Source organism: Lampris incognitus, chromosome 2 (genome assembly GCF_029633865.1).
Source record: "Lampris incognitus isolate fLamInc1 chromosome 2, fLamInc1.hap2, whole genome shotgun sequence".
Classification (NCBI taxonomy): domain Eukaryota; kingdom Metazoa; phylum Chordata; class Actinopteri; order Lampriformes; family Lampridae; genus Lampris; species Lampris incognitus.
Genome location: NC_079212.1, coordinates 11,196,744 through 11,217,331, shown reverse-complemented (window position 1 = coordinate 11,217,331; position 20,588 = coordinate 11,196,744). Strand labels below are relative to the sequence as shown.

Here is a 20,588-nt window from a genome sequence, read left to right as displayed (position 1 = left end):
GCTAATGAAGAAACTTGGGGGGGGGGGTTTTACCTCCTTTTTCTCCCCAGTTGTAGTTGGAACAATTACCCCGCTCTTCTGAGCTGTCCCGGCTGCCGCTCCACCCCCTCTGCCGAACCGGGGAGGGCTGCAGACTACCACACGCCTCCTCCCATACGTGTGGAGTCGCCAGCTGCTTCTTTTCACCTGACAGTGAGGAGTTTCGCCAGGGGGACTTAGCACATGGGAGGATCACGCTATTCCCCTCAGTTACCCCCCCCCCCCGAACAGATGTGCAGTGATCTAGACGCATACCCACATCCGGCTTCCCACCCGCTGACACGGCCAATTGTGTCTGTAGGGACGCCCGACCAAGCCGGAGGTAACACGGGGACCTGAACAGGATCCCCGCGTTGGAGGCAACGGAGTAGACCGCCACGCCACCCCGATGCCCAAATGCAAATGAGGAAACTCTACTGTTTCGTGTCCGGGTAGCGTAGCGGTCTATTCCACTTCCTACCAACATGGGGATCGCCAGTTCGAATCCCCGTGTTACCTCCGGCTTGGTCGGGCGTCCCTACAGACACAATTGCCCATGTCTGTGGTTGGGAAGCCGAATGTGGGTGTGTGTCCTGGTCGCCTCACTAGCGCCTCCTCTGATCGGTCGAGGCGCCTGTTCGGGGGGGGAGGTAACAGTGTGATCCTCCCACATGCTACGTCCCCCTGGTGAAACTCCTCACTGTCAGGTGAAAAGAAGCGGCTGGCGACTCCACATGTATCAGAGGAGGCGTGTGGTAGTCTGCAGCCCTCCCCGGATCGGCAGAGGGGGTGGAGCAGCGACCGGGACGGCTCGGAGGAATGGGGTACCTGGCCGGGTACAACTGGGGAGAAAAAGAGGGGAAAATTCCAATGAATTTTTTTTTAAAAAAAACAAAGAAACTACAGTGTCAAATGATGGGAGCTGTAGACAAGGCACTATGATACCAGTAGAGCAAAGGCAATATCTTCACACTCCTACCTCCCTGTCAGAGGACTGCCACAGTTATAAAGGCTTCTTCCACTCCAATCAGGATTTAACGGCGTCCACATTAAAGCCAATCTCGGAAGCCATTACATGACAGACAGGCGGGTAACTTTTGCAAACAGATCTGACATTTACCTTCATTTACCAGCAACTGTCTGAATACTCTTATCAGTTAAACAGGATTCCTCATTACCGCAAACTTACCCCACCCATCAGAAAAGGTGGGGACTGGCCGCATCCCCACACATTTACATGAAGAGGAAGTTGCTGCTACCGTGACAACAAATTCTACAACGGTGCCTTCATTGTAGTGACAATTTCACCTGAAACCAAAGAGAGTGTAGGTTTTCAACAACACAGGGATGAGTGAAGCGCACTGACAGCATTCACATCTTCCCCGGCCGGGACGATAATATGACACCAACACATGACAAATCGTGAGGGCAAATTCCACCATCTCTCTCCCAGGGAGGGGGAAAAAATAATCCTGACAGTTATCGCTAAGTGCAACGTCACAGCCATAAACTCCTCCATCATTTTCCTCATTGAGAAGTGCTCCTACGGTTAGACTCTAACGTCAAATAGTGACCACCGGTTCTGAACCCGTGTTCCTACTTTAACCTCGAGCTTAAGAAAATAAATAAATTATCAAAAGCAGCATCGACCTTGGGGGCAAGGGCACTGTGAAAACAGCGTTGGGCTAAAAAGAGAAGCATGCAGCTAGCTATACAACTATTTGAGTGATGGGAGCGGGGGGGGGGGGTAGAATATCAAGTGCTCATACCATTATAATTCAAATTCTAGACCGGTCCTGAGCAGACCTTGAGAATGTTTGAAGTGTGAATTTTAATCTACTGTACCTCCTGGTACGGTTACATCGTATACATGCCTTTATTAGTCTCGAACTAACGAGGTAGTATCATATATACCGTAGTGAATATGTGTTTCCTGATCCGGCAGAACCGGACTCAATTTTGCATTGTTGAACCTTATAGAAGACACCTGGAATTTTTTTTTTTAGCATCCCGAGAATAAATTTTGCCGTATGTACAAGTAATAACATCTGAGACCTTAAAAAAAATGAACATTTTGGCTCTTCGGCCATATCAGCTTAAATTTTTCCATTTGAAACAACAGCTGCTTTTCGTGACACACACTTTAAGTCAGTGATAATAGTTTTAAAGAATTCCAGTCTAGTTGCTACCATATACAAAATACCAACAAAACTTACTCCATATTGTCCTTTGAATGAAACACTTTGGCTAAGGGAAAAAACAACCTGCAGGGATTTTTTTTTAACAACATTTACAGGTAAAAAAAGTGTGAACAATAATTTAAGAGAGGAAGTTGAAAAGCTTCCGGTTTGATACACAACTATATGTTAATTCAGTCTTAATATCCCTTTAATTAAGCTCCTCCCACAACGGTTGAGGAGTGTCAAAGAGGGCGGGAGAGAGATGGGGGAGGTTAAAGTAGGGTCATTTGGGCAGCTCGGTTGGGTGGTATTGAACGTGGCACTGGGCAGAGGGGTAGGGTGGAACAGGCTGGGCTGTGACTTGTGGAAGCGTGGGCTCTGAGGCTGGAGGTTTACAACCAGAGTATAGTGGTGATGAAGCAGGGTGGGAATCCTGGTAGGGCGGCGGTAAATGAGCTGACTTGGTGGGCTGAGGAGGCGCTGGCTGGGGCTCCCGGGGAGGAGTAGCTGGCCTCTGAAACTCGGGCTCCTCGGTTTTGGCCACTCCACCTTGGATGTTGTCTGCCTGTGGGTGAGCACAGGGGGTCATGGTGGTGTCGGGTCTCGCGGGTGAGGAGGATGAGACTTTGCCTGAGGTAGGGCTGAGGTGGCTGGGCGGTTGTTCCTCCTCCTCCGTGTCCTGGTCTTTGTCCTCTCGGTGGTACTGTTTGAGGCGGATGTGCCAGGCCAGGCTGCAGACTGCGGACACGGTCTTGAACTGGTGGATGACGTTCCTAGGGATGAAGTAGATGTCGTCATCACAAAGCTGGACGCGAACGTATCGGATACCCTCCCTCCTTAACTGGTTGAGCTTGGCATCATCCACCCACTGGACACACTGCAAGGAGAGGAGGACAGCGTTACTCAGTACTGCTGTTAAGGAGGAGGAGTTTAGCTCTCAAATTTGAGCATTAAGACAGTTAGCCTACAATAAGATATAAAAACTGCTAATGAATTACGCAACTGACTTCCGGGTCTGACCTGAGACACAGGGGGTTCATAGAGATCTAGCTGCAGCCTCTGGACGACATCATTGAAGTCCTCCGCATGGAAACATACTACATCTTTGGTTATGCGAGGTCGATTGCTCCTGTATAAAAACAAAACAAAAAAGAATTAATCAGTGAATTAACACGAGAACGACCGGGATTTCACTTCTACCTAAAACGACCATGGGCCGTCAAAATGGCGGCCGGTTTTTAAACTCTATATTCCATCCATCCATCCATTATCCAAGTCACCTATCCGAATCAGGGTCACGGGATGCTGTAGCCTATCCCAGCAGTCATTGGGCGGCAGGCGGGGAGACACCCTGGACAAGCCAGTTCATCACAGGGCCGACACATTCACACCCAGGGACAATTTAGTATGGCTGATTCACCTGACCACATGCTATATACACACACACACACACACACACATACATACAAATATACTGATATACAAGATGCTGTTTTACATATATATACTAATATGATTGATATGATATATATACCATATACATGCTACTGTTTTACAGTATCAATGTGCTTAAAATACTTTTTTGTCATTGCCTACGTATATTTTGTCTTGATAAATGCCCATTTGAAATAGCTGCTTTCACCTGACAGTGTAGTGTCAGGTGAAATATGCAATAACATATGCAATGCATTAATAGGGTTATTAATGCATTGCATATGTTAGTATGTCTGTTAGGAAATGACTGACACCAAAATTAATATTTTAACAACTATAATACCATTTTTAAACCATTTAAACTTCAGAGAGACATGGTCGAACTTGAATAGAAAAATTGAAAAAGTGAAAATATTACCTGAAAAACAAAACGGAAAACACATATTACTAATCTGAAAAACATAACAAGGTCTATAAAACGGGAAATGTAAAAAAAGAACTGATAGTAACTATTGAAACAGTCCTAAACAATGACCGGGACTTAAAAACTACTAGAACAACCGTGGGCTGTCAAAATGGCCACCCATGGTTTTTAAACTCTATATTCTGTCAAGTTAAATACCCAATTGAGATATTAATGCATTACATATGTTTGTATGTCTGTTAAGAAACTAACTGACACCAAAACTAACACTTTAACAACTTCAATACTATTTTTCAAACAATTTAAATGGGCCGCTGTCCAACGCTTGTAAATACTGCAGCACCTCGGTGGTAGCCATGGTGCGTCTGTAATGGCGTCTGCAACCAGATATGTTGGAAACAATCAAAAATCAAGTGTAGACCATTTCTCTGCACTGGAGAACACTCGTGTGTTTCTAGGACAGAGCAATGAACTTCACGAAGGAAATGACGCGACCAACACGTTATAAATAGTGACATGATGCGCACGATCACACGCAAATTACGAGCCGTCTTTTTGACCGCTCATGGTCGTTTTAGGTAGATCTTATGATAACTTTTTTTGTGCAATTGATCTAAAACTCATTTTAATGCAAATATATGCAATTTTAGGAGCACTCAGGGAGTGGCAGGTCTGTATGTTTTTTTCTCACAAAGTTATTAAACTTTGAAAATCCAAAATCGTCAAAATTATGCAAAGTTCTTTGAGGATGACTGGTGAAGGCCACAAGCAGTTTGAAAGCCCATTATGAAATGTTCAACATTATGTTGGAAAAAGACTCACCACTCTCTAAACTGCACAGCTTTCAGTACCCCAACAGCAGCAGTGCTTTGCCAGTCGAAGCTTTGGCCTACATGGTCAGCGTGGGCCTTGGTCCGGTCCTCAAACAGAACCTCCCGGGGTTCACTGGCCCTTGGCAGGTAGTGCAGGTTTTTAATCTCGTTCATTGACCTAGAGGGAGGGATGTGACGGGAAAGAGGAAGTCAGAAAGCCAAGATGAGGTCAGGCTCTTAACTATGCTTGGTCACCGGAGACAAGGCCTGTGCACAGCTAGTAACACACAGCCATCGTAGGCCTTTCCATCAGGTCAATACAACTTTTAAATTCAAATAAATTAAAATCCAATGCTGCAGGTGAATAAGATGCAAGCCCGTGATGTAGTCAGGGATTGTACCTGCGTCGTTTGAAGGGAGACTTGGGCATATCAGCAGTGGGTACCATTTGCTCCCCTGGCCGGACCCACATGATAGGCCCGTCATCACTCTGAGAGCGACAATCCAGCTTCAGGCTGGAGAGGCTACCCCACGGTAGGGTCATCTGAGGACACACACACAAAGCTTTGAGTTTTAATTTGATTCTATTCAAGGTGTTACGGTCAACAAGGGGAACCCAAATGCAGAACACGGACCCAGAACAGAACGAGTGGGGAAAAGGTTTATTAGCGGTTCTAAGGGAAGTGAAGGTGGATGGAGGTGAGGATTACGGGAGGCAGAGGCAGAGGGAAGCTGGTGGCTGGCCAAGCAAGGCAGAGCAGGAAGGAAGGCGGGGTTGAGAGCTTGGATGACTGAATGGCAGGCAGGGAGATGAACAGGGAAATAGGCAGGCATGCAATGACCCTGTGGTGCAGCGAAACAGATTAGTTCAGCGATCAACAACAGCGCGAGAGTAAAATTTACACTAAACAATTCTTTTTTTTGCCCCCCCTCCCAATTGTATCCAGCCAATTTACCCCACTCTTCTGAGCCTTCCCGGTCACTGCTCCACCCCCTCTGCCGATCCGGAAGGGCTTCAGACTACCACATGCCTCCTCCGATACATGTGGAGTCGGCAGCCGCTTCTTTTCACCTGACAGTGAGGAGTTTCACCAGGGGGACATAGCATGTGGGAGGATCACGCTATCCCCCACCCCGAATAGGTGCCCCGACTGACCAGAGGAGGTGTCAGCGCGGCGACCAGGACACGTACCCACATCTGGCTTCCCACCCGCAGACATGGCCAATTGTGTCTGTAGGGGGCGCCCGACCAAGCCGGAGGTAACATGGGGATTCGAACTGGCAATCCCCGTGTTGGTAGGCAACGGAATAGACCGCTACGTTGCCCAAGAATAAACTTTAAATTTTAAGTGGCCTGGGAATGTGATCTGGCACACTGGCCGAAACACAGATCCGGCCACGAGTGGCTGAAGAACCGTGGTCGATATACTGCTGAGCGGATGAGTAGACGAACTGCAAGCGCGCAGGCTGACCAGCGACCAGGGAGCTGGGAGAGTGAGAGGAGCGCCAAGCTCACAACACAAACACACCAAGAGAGAGCGAGGGACAGACAGAGGAGCACAGGAGACACAGGGGAAAGGGAAATACTACAAACACAAGGAATAAGGTGGAGGCAAGGCTGTGGTCATGACACAAGACCACTCCCAGAGCCGCTCTACGGCACAGGGCAGGGATGGGCAACATGATCCAGAAAGGGCCGGTGTGGGTGCAGGTCTTTGTTCCAACCAAGCAGTTACACACCTGATTCTATTGGTCAACCAAAAGGACCTTGATTTGTAGACTCAGATGTGTAACTTCTTGGTTGGAACAAAGACTCGCACCCACACCGGCTCTTTCTGGATCATGTTGCCTATCCCTGGCATAAAGTATGGTGAGTAGGAGCACGGTGCCATAGACACATCAATGCAATATAGCCAGAACAATACACCACACAGCTATGAAGGTCCTGTACAGTACCACGCTGAGCGACATCAGATGGATGTCACTGTAATATCTTAAAGCATTTATACAGTGGCAACCGCATAACTTGGAGTGAACAAAACATTCTGCCATCCAGTTAAACCGGGGTTTAAATCGGAGACCTCTCAGTGTGCTGTTGAAAGCTTTCAGTGTTGTCTGACCTAGGACCCTTTTCCTGATAAAGCCCCTCAAGCAGATCATTAAAAAAGCATAAAAAGTCCTCTTCCTCTAACCTTGAGAAAAGGTGACTCCTCCAGCATGTCCAGGAACTCGGGGAAATAGTCTCCCACCTCTTCGTCCACAGCTCCCACCAAGCTTATCTGCCTCATCGGTCCGGCCCGGTATGTCCCTGAACAGTAAGTCCGACTCACCTAGGGGAGGAGAGAAGGCTCAGGGCACTGTCTTTAATATGTCCCACCAGAGATTCAGCCTCTCTGGCATGCTGTCTGGGGTGAATTAGCGGACACCGTGCCCAAACGCCCCTATTTCTGGTTCAGGGGTTTATGGAGTTAGTCTGTTAAACCTCCCTACCTTCCTCCTCTCTGCCGTTTTTGACCTCCGGGTAATGGATAACCGTTCCACGCCACACAAAACCAGAAAAGGTTTATTACTTTCAAGGCCACTTTGGGAGTTAATATTTTCAAAACAGATTACACCTTTCAATAGTCAACTGTTCAAAGCAATGTGTTTTGGCTGGAACAGCCTTCATAGATCCAGGGTACCCAACCTTTGTTTGCACGGCGGACCGGTTGAATATTGACAATATTCTTGCAGACCGGGCCAGCGGGGTTGTTGCTAATCACGACCAGAATATAGGTTGGGTTTATAAGTCAGTAGCATCATAGCATTTAAGTAACATTTGGATATTAAACACAGAGCGTGTATTTTCCTCGCGTGGGCATCGTAAAACATCGCAACTTATCGATATCACTGAATCAGTGGGGGCGCTGGGCTTGTTTCCCTGCCACAAGACGGACGTGACGCGCGAGTCATCGGTTGCAGAAAAGCCATATTTTAGGTACAAGTCATCGTTTCCTTCTGAAGGAAGCTTCTTCTTTTTTTTTTTTTGCATTCTCGGTCTCGGCTGTCCCTGCGTCATCATTGTGAGACCTTTGATTTTCCACACCTCTTCTGAAGAAACTCTGAAGCCACATTTGGTTTTTTTTTTTTACTTATGGTAGTTAGCCAGTTAGCTAGCTGCAACATGTACATCATGGAATAGGTAAGTGGGTGGGGACCGACTGATGACCTCGCGTACGTTGCATTACTCAAGCTCAACATCAGTATCCTCATCCTGATGCGGCTATGACAAGGGAGAGATGAGGAAAGGTGCAACACAGACAGACCACGCCAAGTTCAACGTAATCCACCCACCCATCAGCCAAACCACTTATCCTCACTCAGGGTCGCAGGGATGCTGGAGCCTTGCTGTCACTGGGCGGCGGGCGGGGAGACACCCTGGACAGGCCGCTAGTCCAGCACAGGGCCGACACACACACACAAACACACACACCTAGGGACAATTTAGTACAGCTAATTCACCTGACCTACATGTCTTTGGACTGTGGGAGGAAACCGGAGCCCCCGGAGGAAACCCACGCAGACACGGGGAGAACATGCAAACTCCACACAGAGGACGACCCGGGACGACCCCCAAGTTTGGACTACCCCAGGGCTCGGACCCAGGACCTACTTGCTGTGAGGCGACCGCGCTAACCACTGCGCCACCTTAAGTTCAACATAATCACCACACAAAAAGCCTATAATGTTACATGTTTATTACAGTTTTTTCTTTTTCCTCGAATCACATCGTTTCCTCGCGGCCCGGTAGTAAATGCTTTGCGGCCCAGTGCCGGTCCGTAGCCCGTCGGTTGGGGACCGCTGTCATAGGGAATACATAGCACATATGAGAGAGAGACATGATGCTTTCAGCTTTTCTGTGACGTTTCAACATCCACGCACCGTAGTTCGTCGTCTACGCAATGCCGAATTTTTATAATAACTTCAACCGATTCAACATTAAAACACATCAGTAGAGCAATAAAGTTGCGATGGTCTGTCTTTTTCCTTGTTGGTATTATCTTGAGTCTAACTTGGCACAACACGCCCGGTTGACTTGCGCTATTCTCGGTGAATCGGGCAGTCCAGCCCGCCACCCCGGCAGCACAGAGCAGCTTAGTGTGCTGGATTGGAGCCTGCCCTGTGATTCGCTAGCCTAGCACGCTGCAAATGGTACACGGTGGTACTCTTTTGGATGCTTTATAGACTCCCCCAAAGCACAAAGAGGATTAGTACGGTGTCTGGCGTTGGAATTAGGGAGTCTACAGCCCGGAGCCGTGTTTCAAATCATATGGAGGTTCCTGTTTAAAGGGATGTAATTCAACAAAGGACAGTACAGAGCAATGGCAAATACACCGGCCTGTAACCATCGCAAATATGAAATCTAACGCCCCAAGAACAAAGATAACAAGATTTTGTTGCTGTGTAAACACGAACAAAGATAACAAGATTTTGTTGCTATGTAAACAGTGCTGTGATGAGGAAACAGTGTATCCCCCCCCACCCCCCATCTGAGGGGTTGCAATACTTATTGAAGGGAGCCAGCAGGGTCCAAGAAATACAGCAAGGCTTCACTGCACTCAGAACAACCAGGACTCTCAGGAAGCCCTGGTGAGGAAATTATCCAACCGGGAACATTTTGTCTGTTTAATCTAAACATCACACAATTCTCCCAGTCTCCAGCACATCTACATCTAGGTTATTTATAGTGCCTCTCTCCACCTTTGTGTGTGTGCGTGTGTGTGTGTGTGTGTGTCTCTATCGTCACGGAACAAAAGTGAATCCATTACGGCTCCGAGCAACGAGAGAAAACCCAGCACCACCACGGTTTTACACTCAACACGCGTACTTTGGACTGGGTCAACGACCGAAAGGCAATCATGAACCTGAGCTCATTCATGACATCGGGTTCGCCGTCGCCTTAAAAACGATGGCGCAGCTACTTGGCGTTAGCCACGGCCTCATGTAGACTAGCCGTATCGAGTGAGTTTCTCAAAGCCAAACAAACAAACAACAAATCTACTGCGTCTTTCAATTTGACTTTACAGATGATGCGTCTTGCTAAGCAAAGCTGGCCAATGCACATCACACCGTGGAATATTACCCAGCATGCTTAGTCTTCAAACTAGTGCACGCAGATTACAAATTTCACCTTTGTACACTGGCGATGTGCATGAGCACGCCACGCTGTGCCGTTATGGACCTCTCTAGGACGTCCTGCCTCTCCCTCTTAATTGTCCACTATGGTGTCTGTAAACTGGTTTCGTACCGCTTTTCAGATAGCTGGGTAGGTAAGCTCACCATACTGCTTGGAAAATATTATGAAGGATCTGGTCATGAGCTCATCCACCATTAATTAATCAACAACTTTGAATAAACAACAGCTTCAGCTAGAGTTAATGATCCTCGAAGGTAGATGTAATTAATTACTGCAGGATTTACTTCCAGCAGAAGGATATTTTATGAAGTTCCTGGTGTTAGGCTTCATTTGTAATCCTGGAGATTGTTGTGCAAACCGTATGCTCGTTGAAACTTTTTGTTACCGTAAATAACCAAATCACGAGTACTTTTGTAGTTGCGCATTTTAATGGCCATTGACGGTGGCCCAGTGGTCAGCGCTGTTGCCTCACAGCAAGAAGGACCTGGGTTCGAACCCCAGGCCGTCCCAGATCCCTGCTGTGTTGCATGTTCTCCCCGTGTCTGCGTGGGTTTTCTTCGGGCACGCCGGTTTCCTCCCACCATCAAAAAAGGACATGCATGTCAGGGTTAATACACCTGCCTGTGCCCCTCACCAAGGCAACGGGAAGAAATAGCTGGAGGAGCTGCCCACTGCTCCCAGCTACACAGCTAGGGTGGGTTAAATGCAGAGAGTACATTTCATTTGTGCCTATGTAGTAGCAGAGGTGACTGTTTAATTTGGACGGGATCTCTGGGATTTGAGTGCTTGAAGAACAGCAACACTGTTGGCTCCCTGGCTCCATGTTGCTTCACACATTTGGTTCAAAACATTGCTGTTGGCATTCTGGGTAGTTGAAGGAAATGCACTCAGTTACCTGCAAACCCATATTAACATGCACACTCCTGCTCGACCTCTTCATTCTACCGCTGGTACACTACTATCTGCGTCCTCTACAGAAGTGACAAACTCTGGATTCAGACTTTTCTCTCACTTCACACCAATATGGTGGAGCAAAAATCCCCGTCTCCATCAAAGCAACTGACTCCTTCCCTCAAGAATGGCCTAAAAACCTTCTTCTTCCCGGCCTACCTTAATCCTATAGTGTCCGGTGGCATTTAGTAGCTATATGAATACTACTGCTGCCATCAGCTGTTAATATTGTGGCCTTTTTCCCTTGAAGACCATTATTAGTGTTTCCTACTGTACCCTCTTTCTTCCTGCACTTGACATTTCTATGATGTTATGATGCTAATGTGCCTGTTATACTATGTAGAAATGTACATTTAATTTGCATTTTGATTCTCCTATTCTCCATCTCTTTATGATATAAAACACCCTTACACTATTCCACTTGACCGGATAAATGCAGTACATATACAACTTCAAATCGCGCTACCATATAGGATTACTATACAGCATTTTATAATGCCAGTTGATAACACTCATGTTTATCTTCTAATTGCTTACTCTCTTGTAAATTGCTTTGGATGAGTAATTGTATTACCATGGGTCACCACGGGTGTTGGTAAGTTATAGACAAGAATGACAATATTCAGGATTGTAACTCTTAAGTCCACCTAAGTTCTTTTACCTGAGAGTGGAAGTTGGCTATTGTGGTGGTCTCTATGTCCTTCTTGCCTAGTATCTCCATTTTGACAGGAGTGCTGGGGAAGTTGAAGGCAAAGTAGTCCAGAAAGTCAGGTAGGTAAGCAGCCGCGCCATGCACCACTGCCAAGGCGTGGCGGGCTGCACCTTTGGGGTGCTCAGCAAAGGTCAGCCCCAGGAACTCCTGGGCAAAGCTCTCCATGTCAGCAGGGTTCAAACAGGCCAGCTCGTCGGCATAGGCATGCAGAACTGATGCCCCGCCATTGGCCTGCCTCTCCTCATGCATGAAGTGTCCATGCCAGGTGCCTGTCTGGAGGCAAGAGCTGCGAATGTAGTGGTCTTGGTGGGAAAGAAAAGGCGTGTGGGCCACTTTAGGAGTGTGGGTGTAGGGGTGGTGGTAGCTGTCAGTAGTGCCTGTATTCTGCTGGCAGGTGCCTTCTTGCTTCGTGCCGCGAGGTAAAGTGGTGTCAGGGCGAACAGACGGGGCGAGATCTGCCGCCAGCCCTGCACACACAGTCTGGACCTCCTTGTTGTGTGTGTGTCTGACTCTCTTGCCACTGTGCTCATCCTCGTGGTGGTGCTTCTTCTTCTTCTTCTTCTTCTTCCCCAAGTATTTCTCCAGCATCTGAGACGTAACATTCTCGTCGTGGGGCCTCGGCTCTGCAAAAGGAATGGTTATAGTCAGAGAAAGAGAGACAAGTCCTAAACACGAGCTGCATGTCCATTTAGGCTTGATGCACAGAATCCATATGTACAGCACATTAGTGCAACTCCGCGCGCAGGTCAACGGACAGCCAGCTGGTGCCAGCTGGTGCAGGTGCAGCGCATCCCCGCTGTCGTTCTGGCACACAGCTTTGGCTTCTGATGACCGCCAACGCCACGGCGCGACACATGGTAAACACAACATGATCCGCGCCCCACCAGCGTTAAAACAAAGCCCTCACCTTTCTTTCTCTTCACTTCGGCGCGCTTCACATTGGCCTCGGCGTTTTCCTTCTTGGGCTTCAGTTTAGCGTCTTTACGCGCGTGTTTGTCTTTACACCCGTCGGCCGTGGCCACTTTGAGGGGCGTACAGGTGAAGGGCGCAGGTGGCGCGGAGGGCGGCGCTCGTTTCTTCTCCAGCTGCTGGTGCGGCGCCTTCCGCGGCGGGGGCGGCAACGCAGCCTGCAGCTCCTTCTTCGCCCCGTCGGCGTGGCTGCTGCTGCTGCTGCTGCTGTGGTGGTGGTGGTGGTGATGGTGGTGGTGGTGGTGGTTGTTATGGCTGTGGTTGCGCTGGCAGTGGTGTACGGCGGGGTTTTCGGCGGCAAAGTTGCGAGGTCGGGCATTCTGCAGCTGTTGATGCGGCTGGTGCGCTCGCTGCACAGCGTGCTGGAGGCGGTGCTGGTGCTGGTGATGATGGACCTTCACTTTCTTGGCGTCTTTATCCGGGACGTCGCCTACGACAGCCGGCGGAGACGAGTCCCGCTTCTTCCTCTTCCCCTTCTCGGCGGTAAACCCGCCTGTGCTCGCCCTTATCTTGTCTTCCACTTTCGCACGGAGCAAGTCGACTCGGGCTGCCATCTTTGCACGTACGGCACATTTAAAGGGCTCGAAATTCCCACTGCGCATGTCCCGGGGAACCTGTAGTCCCGTCGGGCCGTTTCATTTGTAGTTTAATCGGGTCGTTTTTGCCCTCTGCGCATGCGCAAAGAACGGCGCTCTGGATGATGGAGTTCTCGCGGCGCGGCGCGACATGGGAGTTGAAGTTCGTCGCGCAAGCGAGTGCGTGCGGCTTCGCACGCGTCCGATTTTGTACAGCTGACGTAATGGGGGAAAAAAATTATGGGATGTCCGGAATGGCGCGGCACACTCTCACTACACGCTGACCTGAAGTGTCGTTTAAAGACAGCTTCACGTTTATAATACCAACTATGCACAATAACAGTTAGACGTAACGTGCAGCCGTCCCCCCCCTCCCAAAAGGGGTTTAATCAATAAGGATAACTGAGGCAACCCCCCCCCCACCACTTTAACACGAAAAGGGAATACAGTCACACGGACGTCGTTTATTCAGTAAACCTTTATTTATCAGTGCATGAACAGAACGCCATGACCAGAATTCCTTTCATCATTTTACATCATTTTCCTTTCGATTACTTAAAAAAATAATGAACGATTTACAGATGATATTTTTTTTTTCTGAATGAAGGCAAATATTTATAAAGGTGCTGTACAATTTATAAACATTTACAACTACCATGATGTCAGAACCAAAGGCTTCTGGATGCTGGGACAACGCAAGGCCACGCCGCCACACATGATAATGACGAGCACGGTAAATGATGCAGCAGCCAATCGTTATCACAGCGTCACAAGTTAGGTGTGAAATAAATTAGTATGCGCTCTAACAGACCAGGCGACAAACGTTTACTCTCCTACGTCATTACTCATGCATCGATTTAACCGAAGCCTTCTGGGGCGACCTGTTCGGGTAGTCAACAGCCACTATTTGGTAATTTCTCACTGTACGCAGGGGGGGGGGGGGAGCGGGCTCCTTACTGAGCCAGCGCTCACGTTGCGCATCGACCGCTAGATGTCGCTGCATTCCTTTAACAGACCGTTGAGCTTGGCAGCGGATAAACGTGCCACGGCCTGGCCCGTGGGAGGGGAAAGTGAGAACTAGCGCCCCTGCTGGATGCGTTTATTCCTGAGAAAATTCCACATCCATTTCCCATCGGCAAATACAAATCCCTTCCCCCCGAGCAATTAACCGCGTGGCATCACCAGAAACGCGGCGTTTGAATAGATTGCGTCAAATACAACCGGATCTGGAATAAAGCAAATGTCAGCATTTCAATAAAACATTTTGAAATGTTCATTTCAAAATGATTTTAAGCAACTCTGTTGAATAAGGAATATATAGTTTCATATGAAAATAGATTCCCTGTCGTGTTTAAGTGCACTCCTCCAATGTAATGTCGTACTAAAACCCCACATGAGGGCATTAAGCCTTTCCCAGTGAGCCTCGAACGCAACCACCACAGGGCAACGTATTTACTTTCTCTCCCCCAAACCTGGACTCTGGAAGTCTGGATTTATTCATATTATAAAATTTTGATACGCGCGGTGTTGTTGATGTTTAACAAAGTCAAAATACACAGCAATTCATTTCTCTCTCATTTTGGGCCATGACCTAAAATGCAGCTCAGGTTAGAATAGATGCGGAGGTTAGAGTGAAGAAAGCAGTTTTTTTGTGCACTAAATTGTGGTGTGATAAAAACTAAAAATATCTCTTAAGTTTTAATAGGTTGAAGGCAAACGTCTCACTCCATACGATCAGATGTGATAATCCAACTCTGCTAAATAATGTATAGATGTATAGATAATCACTTTGTTAAATAATAATACACATATCAGATAAAGTACTGTCGAAGCTACAGCAATGTCTAAAATACATAGGCCTATCAGACAGCTCGTATACGCACACACAGAGGACCTAGAATACTGAACTGCTAACAGTAGACAACATTATGTGGATCAAATACGTTTGTGGGACTGTGCACAGACTGTCGACACATAGAAATAGAAATGGAATATATAGATAATTCATGCACCACAACGCGACAGGCCCATGGAGTTGCAATGATGTCATCAGCGTCGATACGATGTGAACTCAGGAAACAGCCGAGATGTCCGATCTGCTTGACACACTTCACCGCACCTTATTTGCTATGGAAATACTTATCTACACATTCCATTTCCATTTCCATTCACTTCCTACATCAAGGAAGTGATGAATCATTCTGGATATGTATGCCTATAATATTTTTCGTCACTTAATTTCAATAAATTACAACTATACTTCACTATAAACACGCATGTAACAAAGAGTAATATTACAACCACAAGTGTCTGGTCTGCTGATTGATGCATATATAAAGCTTCAGAGTGATCAGTGCACCTACTGCAAGAGCTGATGGAAACAGGGTGATTCAGAGTCTTAAATGTGTGAACACACACACACACACACACACACACACACACACACACACACACACACACACACACACACACATGCATGCACTCACACACACGGTTCACAGCTCTGGTTAAGGGGCTCTCAAGAGGAAGACAGAGAATGATTTAGAAGACGATCTGTCTCCTTCTGTCACCAATCAAAAGACGAAATCCACCCAGCTCCACCTCCTCAAACATCCATCAGCCAAAGTAACAGTGAATCTATCCGATCGGGGGGAAACTGAGCGTCTTTATAGCTGCAGAAGTCTTTATCACCATCAGAGTGACAAAAGAGCAGAATCCTTCATAAAAGCGGGCAGAGGAAGAGAGCGCTTCATCTCCTTGCCTAAAAATAGTGTCACAGTGAGAGCGATACGCAGCAGCTTCTTCACACACGGAGTCTCTGATTGGCACGATACAGACATGGGACTTCAGTGTCACTTTAAAACTCACGCACAAGACCCAATCACTTATACATCCACGCACACACCCAAATAAACACATACAAACATATACATGCCTGAAGAAATATGCATATCAGGTCAAACAATCATCCGCCTGATGCAAACCGAATGAGGCAAACGGGGGAAAAAGAAGAAGAAGAAAAAAAACCCCAAATGACTAATAAGCAATGTGCAGTAATGTTGCTGGTTACACAGTGATGCAGTAACTCTCTCATGACTCATCATTCCACTTTGACTGTCCATGCTTCTGAGCCTCTGCTTTCTCCAAATGAATGAGAGGAGCATACTTGGAGAATATCAGTTTCCCTCATGCGTCATCTCCACCTGGGCCTGGAGCTTGGTGGTGCTGGGGACTTTCCACGGGCCAGGGGTGATAGGTGCCTTCTTGATGGTAGATGTCCCGTTGCAGCTGCTGTCCTGGATGCTACTGCTCGATCCCCTGGGGTCCTTTTTGTTCAGTTCTTCAGGTGACCCGCGGTGCTTGCCTTCCCTTGCTTCCTTATCCCCCAGTTTCTCCTTTTCCTTCTCTCTTCCACCCCTCCGACTCAGGGTGGTGGTGTCAGCGTCTGACCCCGCCCTCTCCCTATGGATCTGGGAGTGAGATCTATGCACCGCTGTATCTCGTTTGGCACCTTTGTCTTTCTTGCGCCGCTCATTGGTTCTGCCGGTTGTGTCCTCCCTCTCTACATACCCTTGCTCTAAATAATAGGTCGCATCCTCCTCCGTGTATCTCCACTCCCTTTCTTCAGCCGGGGCGGTGCTGGGTTGTTGGCCCCCTGGGCGCCTGGGGCTCTGAGGCTCTTCCAGGTTCTTCCTAGGTGCAGCAGGGTCTTGTTCCCTCCTGATATTTTGCCTGGGGCTTGAAGGCCGGTGATTTCTCTGGCCATGGGCCCTTCTCTCCCTGCTCATGTCTTCCAGAGATCCGCTGTGGCCTCTGTCCGTCTTCCTGGGGCTAAGGGATCGCTCCACACCATCCACCCGGCCCTCGGTAACTCTCTTAGGACTGGCAGGCTTGTCTTTGTGGCTCTTTCTGTCCAAGGTGTCAGGGCTGGTGGGACGCTTATGGTGGTGAGAGTGCTGCTGTCTTCCGTACCGGTTATGCAGGCTAGGTTGCGCAAGGTGTTCCTGCCCAGAACCGGGGTACCAAGTGGTTCGAGGGTCCCATTCAGAGGAGTCATCAGGGGCAGTGGCATTTGATAGGGATGGGGGCAGCTCAGTGTTGAAGAGGGAGGCAGATGACGGAGATGCTGGAGATAACTGCTCGTCAAATATGGGGAGTCTGGGAAAGCTTGAGGCTGACATGGTTACTTTGTCCTTTGAACCTGAAAAACAACATTATTTTAGAAAGACAGAGATTCTTGGTGCGCAAAAGACATATCTTAAAAAAAAACAAAAACAAAAGCAGAGGCTATGCATAGCCACATGTGGGATTTTTCATATTCATCATAAACTAAAGACATCTTGAAATGTCCCACCAAACAATGCTCGATATTCGGCACAGCAGAAAGTTTTCATTTCGCCTATCTCTCTTTGTGTAATAGACTTCATAGTATTTGTTTCTAAATAAGTAATTCAGTCTGGGTTAAAACAATCAGATATGTTCCAGCCAATGACGACAGTCATTCAGGGAAAAGTTGTTAACTTTCACCCAGCACTGACACTTCAATTTCCTTTCAGAAGTGATAAGAACTGCATGGCTGTGACTGAGAGCAGACAGATGCAGCAAAATACCAGAGAGACAGACAAGACAGACAGACGGACGAGAGAGGCAGACAGACATATAGACAAACAGACAGACAAGAGAGACAGACAGACAGACAGACAGACAGACAGACAGACAGACAGACAGACAAGAGAGAGAGAAAGAAAGACAGACAGACGAGACAGACAGACAGACAGACAGCCAGATAGACAGACAGACAGACAGACGAGAGAACGACAGACGGACAGACAGACAGATGAGAGAGAGACAGATAGATAGATAAGTGAGAGAGAGAGAAAGAGAAAAGGGCAATGGACTCAGTCGTGCTGAGATGAGCTTTTGGGTTTCTATGAGCGGCAACTCATAGAAACCCACTCTAACTTAAATCATTGGATTGGAGAACTGATGCCAGTGAATGCACACACATCCTTCTGAGCACTCATCACTCACACGATCAATATTCTTCACAGGGTTTTTCTCCAGGTCTCGATCTTTATGTTCCCCTAGGATGAGGTGTGTGTTCAGTGGCATGTCAGGCTTGGTGATAAACTTAAGATAGCCTCACAGGCTCTTACAACCTCCCAGTGCTCCAGCAAGTCCTCTTATTCGTCTAGGAGTCACTGCTTTGGTTCTGCCCTCCACTACAGTGGACAGAAAGAGTACATCTATTCCTGATACAATAAAGGGAAACAAGCACAGTTTTCACCATGACTGCTGTTTGTGCATGTTGTAAGGATAACACTTCATTCCGGTTCGGGAAGATGGCGGCGCGAATTCAGATTTGTGGCCTCACCCAATACCGGTGTGGGAAGATGGTGGAGCAAACGTACATTTGCAGCGCCTCACCCAGTACCGTCCATGCAGTGTCTTTGTCCACATTTGCGTCTAAGCTTTTTGTGTCTTCATTTGATTGTGTTTTCGTTGGATGGCTGGGAGAGCTGGCGCTGGATCGGCTGGGAGAGCTTGGTTTGCTGCGTCCTGTGGGCCCAGGGACCACGGCCCTGTCCGGAGCTGCGCCCGAAGAGGAAACACCAAGGGTGGTCTGACAGGACATGGGGCAGGCTAAGTTAACTGCTAGCCCATGCAGACCGGCAGTTCCGATAACACCGAGGGCAGTCTGGCGGCGGCCTCGCCTAGCATTGACTATGTTTTTGGTGTCGTCGTGTGGAGTGCGGGGAGGTGTGTCGAAGGTGTCTGGCTGAGAGATCTGGTGCTGGATCGGCTGGGGGAGCCTGGTCTGCTGCATCCAGTGGGCCCAGGGATCATGGCACTGCCTGGAGCTGCACCCGAGGAGGAAACACCGAGGGCGGTCTGACAAGATGCGGAAGCACGGCAGGCTAAGCTAACTGCTAGCCCATGCAGACTGGCATGTCCGACAGTCATGCTAGTGTTCGTCCTCTTGGATAGTGATTTTTTTTTTTGTAGTTTGATATGTGTGTTCTTGTAGTTCTTAGACAGGTGTTTTGTCTTTGTGTTGCACTGCTGATGGCTGGGGGGAACGATATTTCATTTCATTTCACGAGAGGACAAATAAAGTGTTCCTGATTCCTGATTCGCAGCCAAAATACCGAGCAGTCTTCTGTGTGCCTCTGAAATGCTGCCAAAATTGTGTGGAATTGTTCTCCCGATGACATCACCGGGGGACACTCCATGAACTTGAAAAATTACTTCCTGGTTTGTCAATACACTGCACTGTATGGAAAAATACAAATAACGACGCTACATAAAGCTGTATAAGAACATGCAAGTGATTCTACATTACACAGCTGTATGCAGTGTTGTTATTTCCCTCCTCTTATACAATGCAGCCTACTGGCAAACCACGAAGTAAGTTTTCACCTTCATGGTGTGTTCACTGGCGCACAAATTTGGCAGCATTTCAGAGACACAGGAGACCGCTCATTGTTAAGGCTGCTAATGGAGTGTCATCCCTGCAACATATATATTGAGATAATGATGAAAATCGTGCTTGTTTCCTTTTCAGTGTTCACTGAGCCACCGATTCCTGATCTATTTCAGATCGAGCTGGAACGAGGGACGGACACAGATGCTTGAATCGTAAGTGTAAATCACTTTGAAAGGAGAGGTAAAAGGCAAAAGTAGGAGGATGACAAGGTTTACCAAGGTTATTAGGGACAGACCAAGAAAAGCAGTGAGGCCTTTAGTGATGCTCTGGTTTCATGTAGAAGCACAGGGTGGAAGAAGAGTTCAGACCTGAAGCACAGGGTGGAAGAAGAGTTCAGACCTATAGGAGGAAGAGATACAAAGGTAGAAATAGAAAGCAGTGCCGGCATGGAAAAAAGCGAAGGCAGAGAGACGTGGAGAGAAGTAGAGACAGATTGGGACAGAAGTGAAATAGAATGACAGGAGAGAGAGCAGTCAAGAGAAAAGCTTGCATCACATGCATGAGAATAAGGAAACTCAGGACCTGGCTGAGCGTATCCATACAAAAGCCTCTACATTGCTATGGTTAATATTCTGTTGTGTGGAGCTACGTCAGTGTGAACATGCGTGCAACTGGTTCCAGCAGCCACTCACTGTGATCGGGGACCAAGCCAAGGCCAGGTCGCAGCAGTAGATGAACTATATTGCCCCCTGCCTGGATCAACTCGATGGCTCTTGTGTGTGTGATACCCTGGGTGGCCTCACCGTTGATTTCCACTATCTGATCTCCAACCTGTGGCACAGACTTAGTTAGTCCCACCTGTCTTATGAGTCAAAGACAGGAAGTACTTATCGACTAGAAAGCTGCGCTA

General features: G+C 47.9%; 2 protein-coding genes across 3 annotated transcripts in view; both read right to left on the bottom strand.

The window, feature by feature from the left end:
• Positions 1-806: 806 nt before the first annotated feature.
• LOC130107233 (lysine-specific demethylase 9) lies at positions 807-13,278 on the bottom strand. 2 transcript variants are annotated; one of them, XM_056273725.1, is made up of 7 exons: positions 12,615-13,278; positions 11,657-12,330; positions 7,061-7,198; positions 5,270-5,412; positions 4,879-5,046; positions 3,219-3,327; positions 807-3,075 (listed from the first exon to the last, which is right to left on the bottom strand). In XM_056273725.1, the coding sequence occupies exons 1-7, from the start codon at positions 13,276-13,278 to the stop codon at positions 2,482-2,484; spliced, it is 2,490 nt and encodes an 829-aa protein (XP_056129700.1). In that variant the 3' UTR covers positions 807-2,481. The 2 variants fall into 2 exon arrangements, with proteins under 2 accessions (XP_056129700.1, XP_056129701.1); XM_056273726.1 differs by having other exon boundaries at positions 2,464-2,971; positions 12,615-13,230.
• Positions 13,279-13,718: 440 nt separating this feature from the next.
• LOC130108432 (membrane-associated guanylate kinase, WW and PDZ domain-containing protein 3-like) overlaps positions 13,719-20,588 on the bottom strand; it is a 160,702-nt gene continuing 153,832 nt past the window's right edge. Inside the window, 2 exon segments of the mRNA XM_056275346.1 lie at positions 13,719-17,452; positions 20,371-20,509. Coding sequence (XP_056131321.1) covers positions 16,428-17,452; positions 20,371-20,509 — 1,164 coding nt within the window. The 3' untranslated portion in view covers positions 13,719-16,427.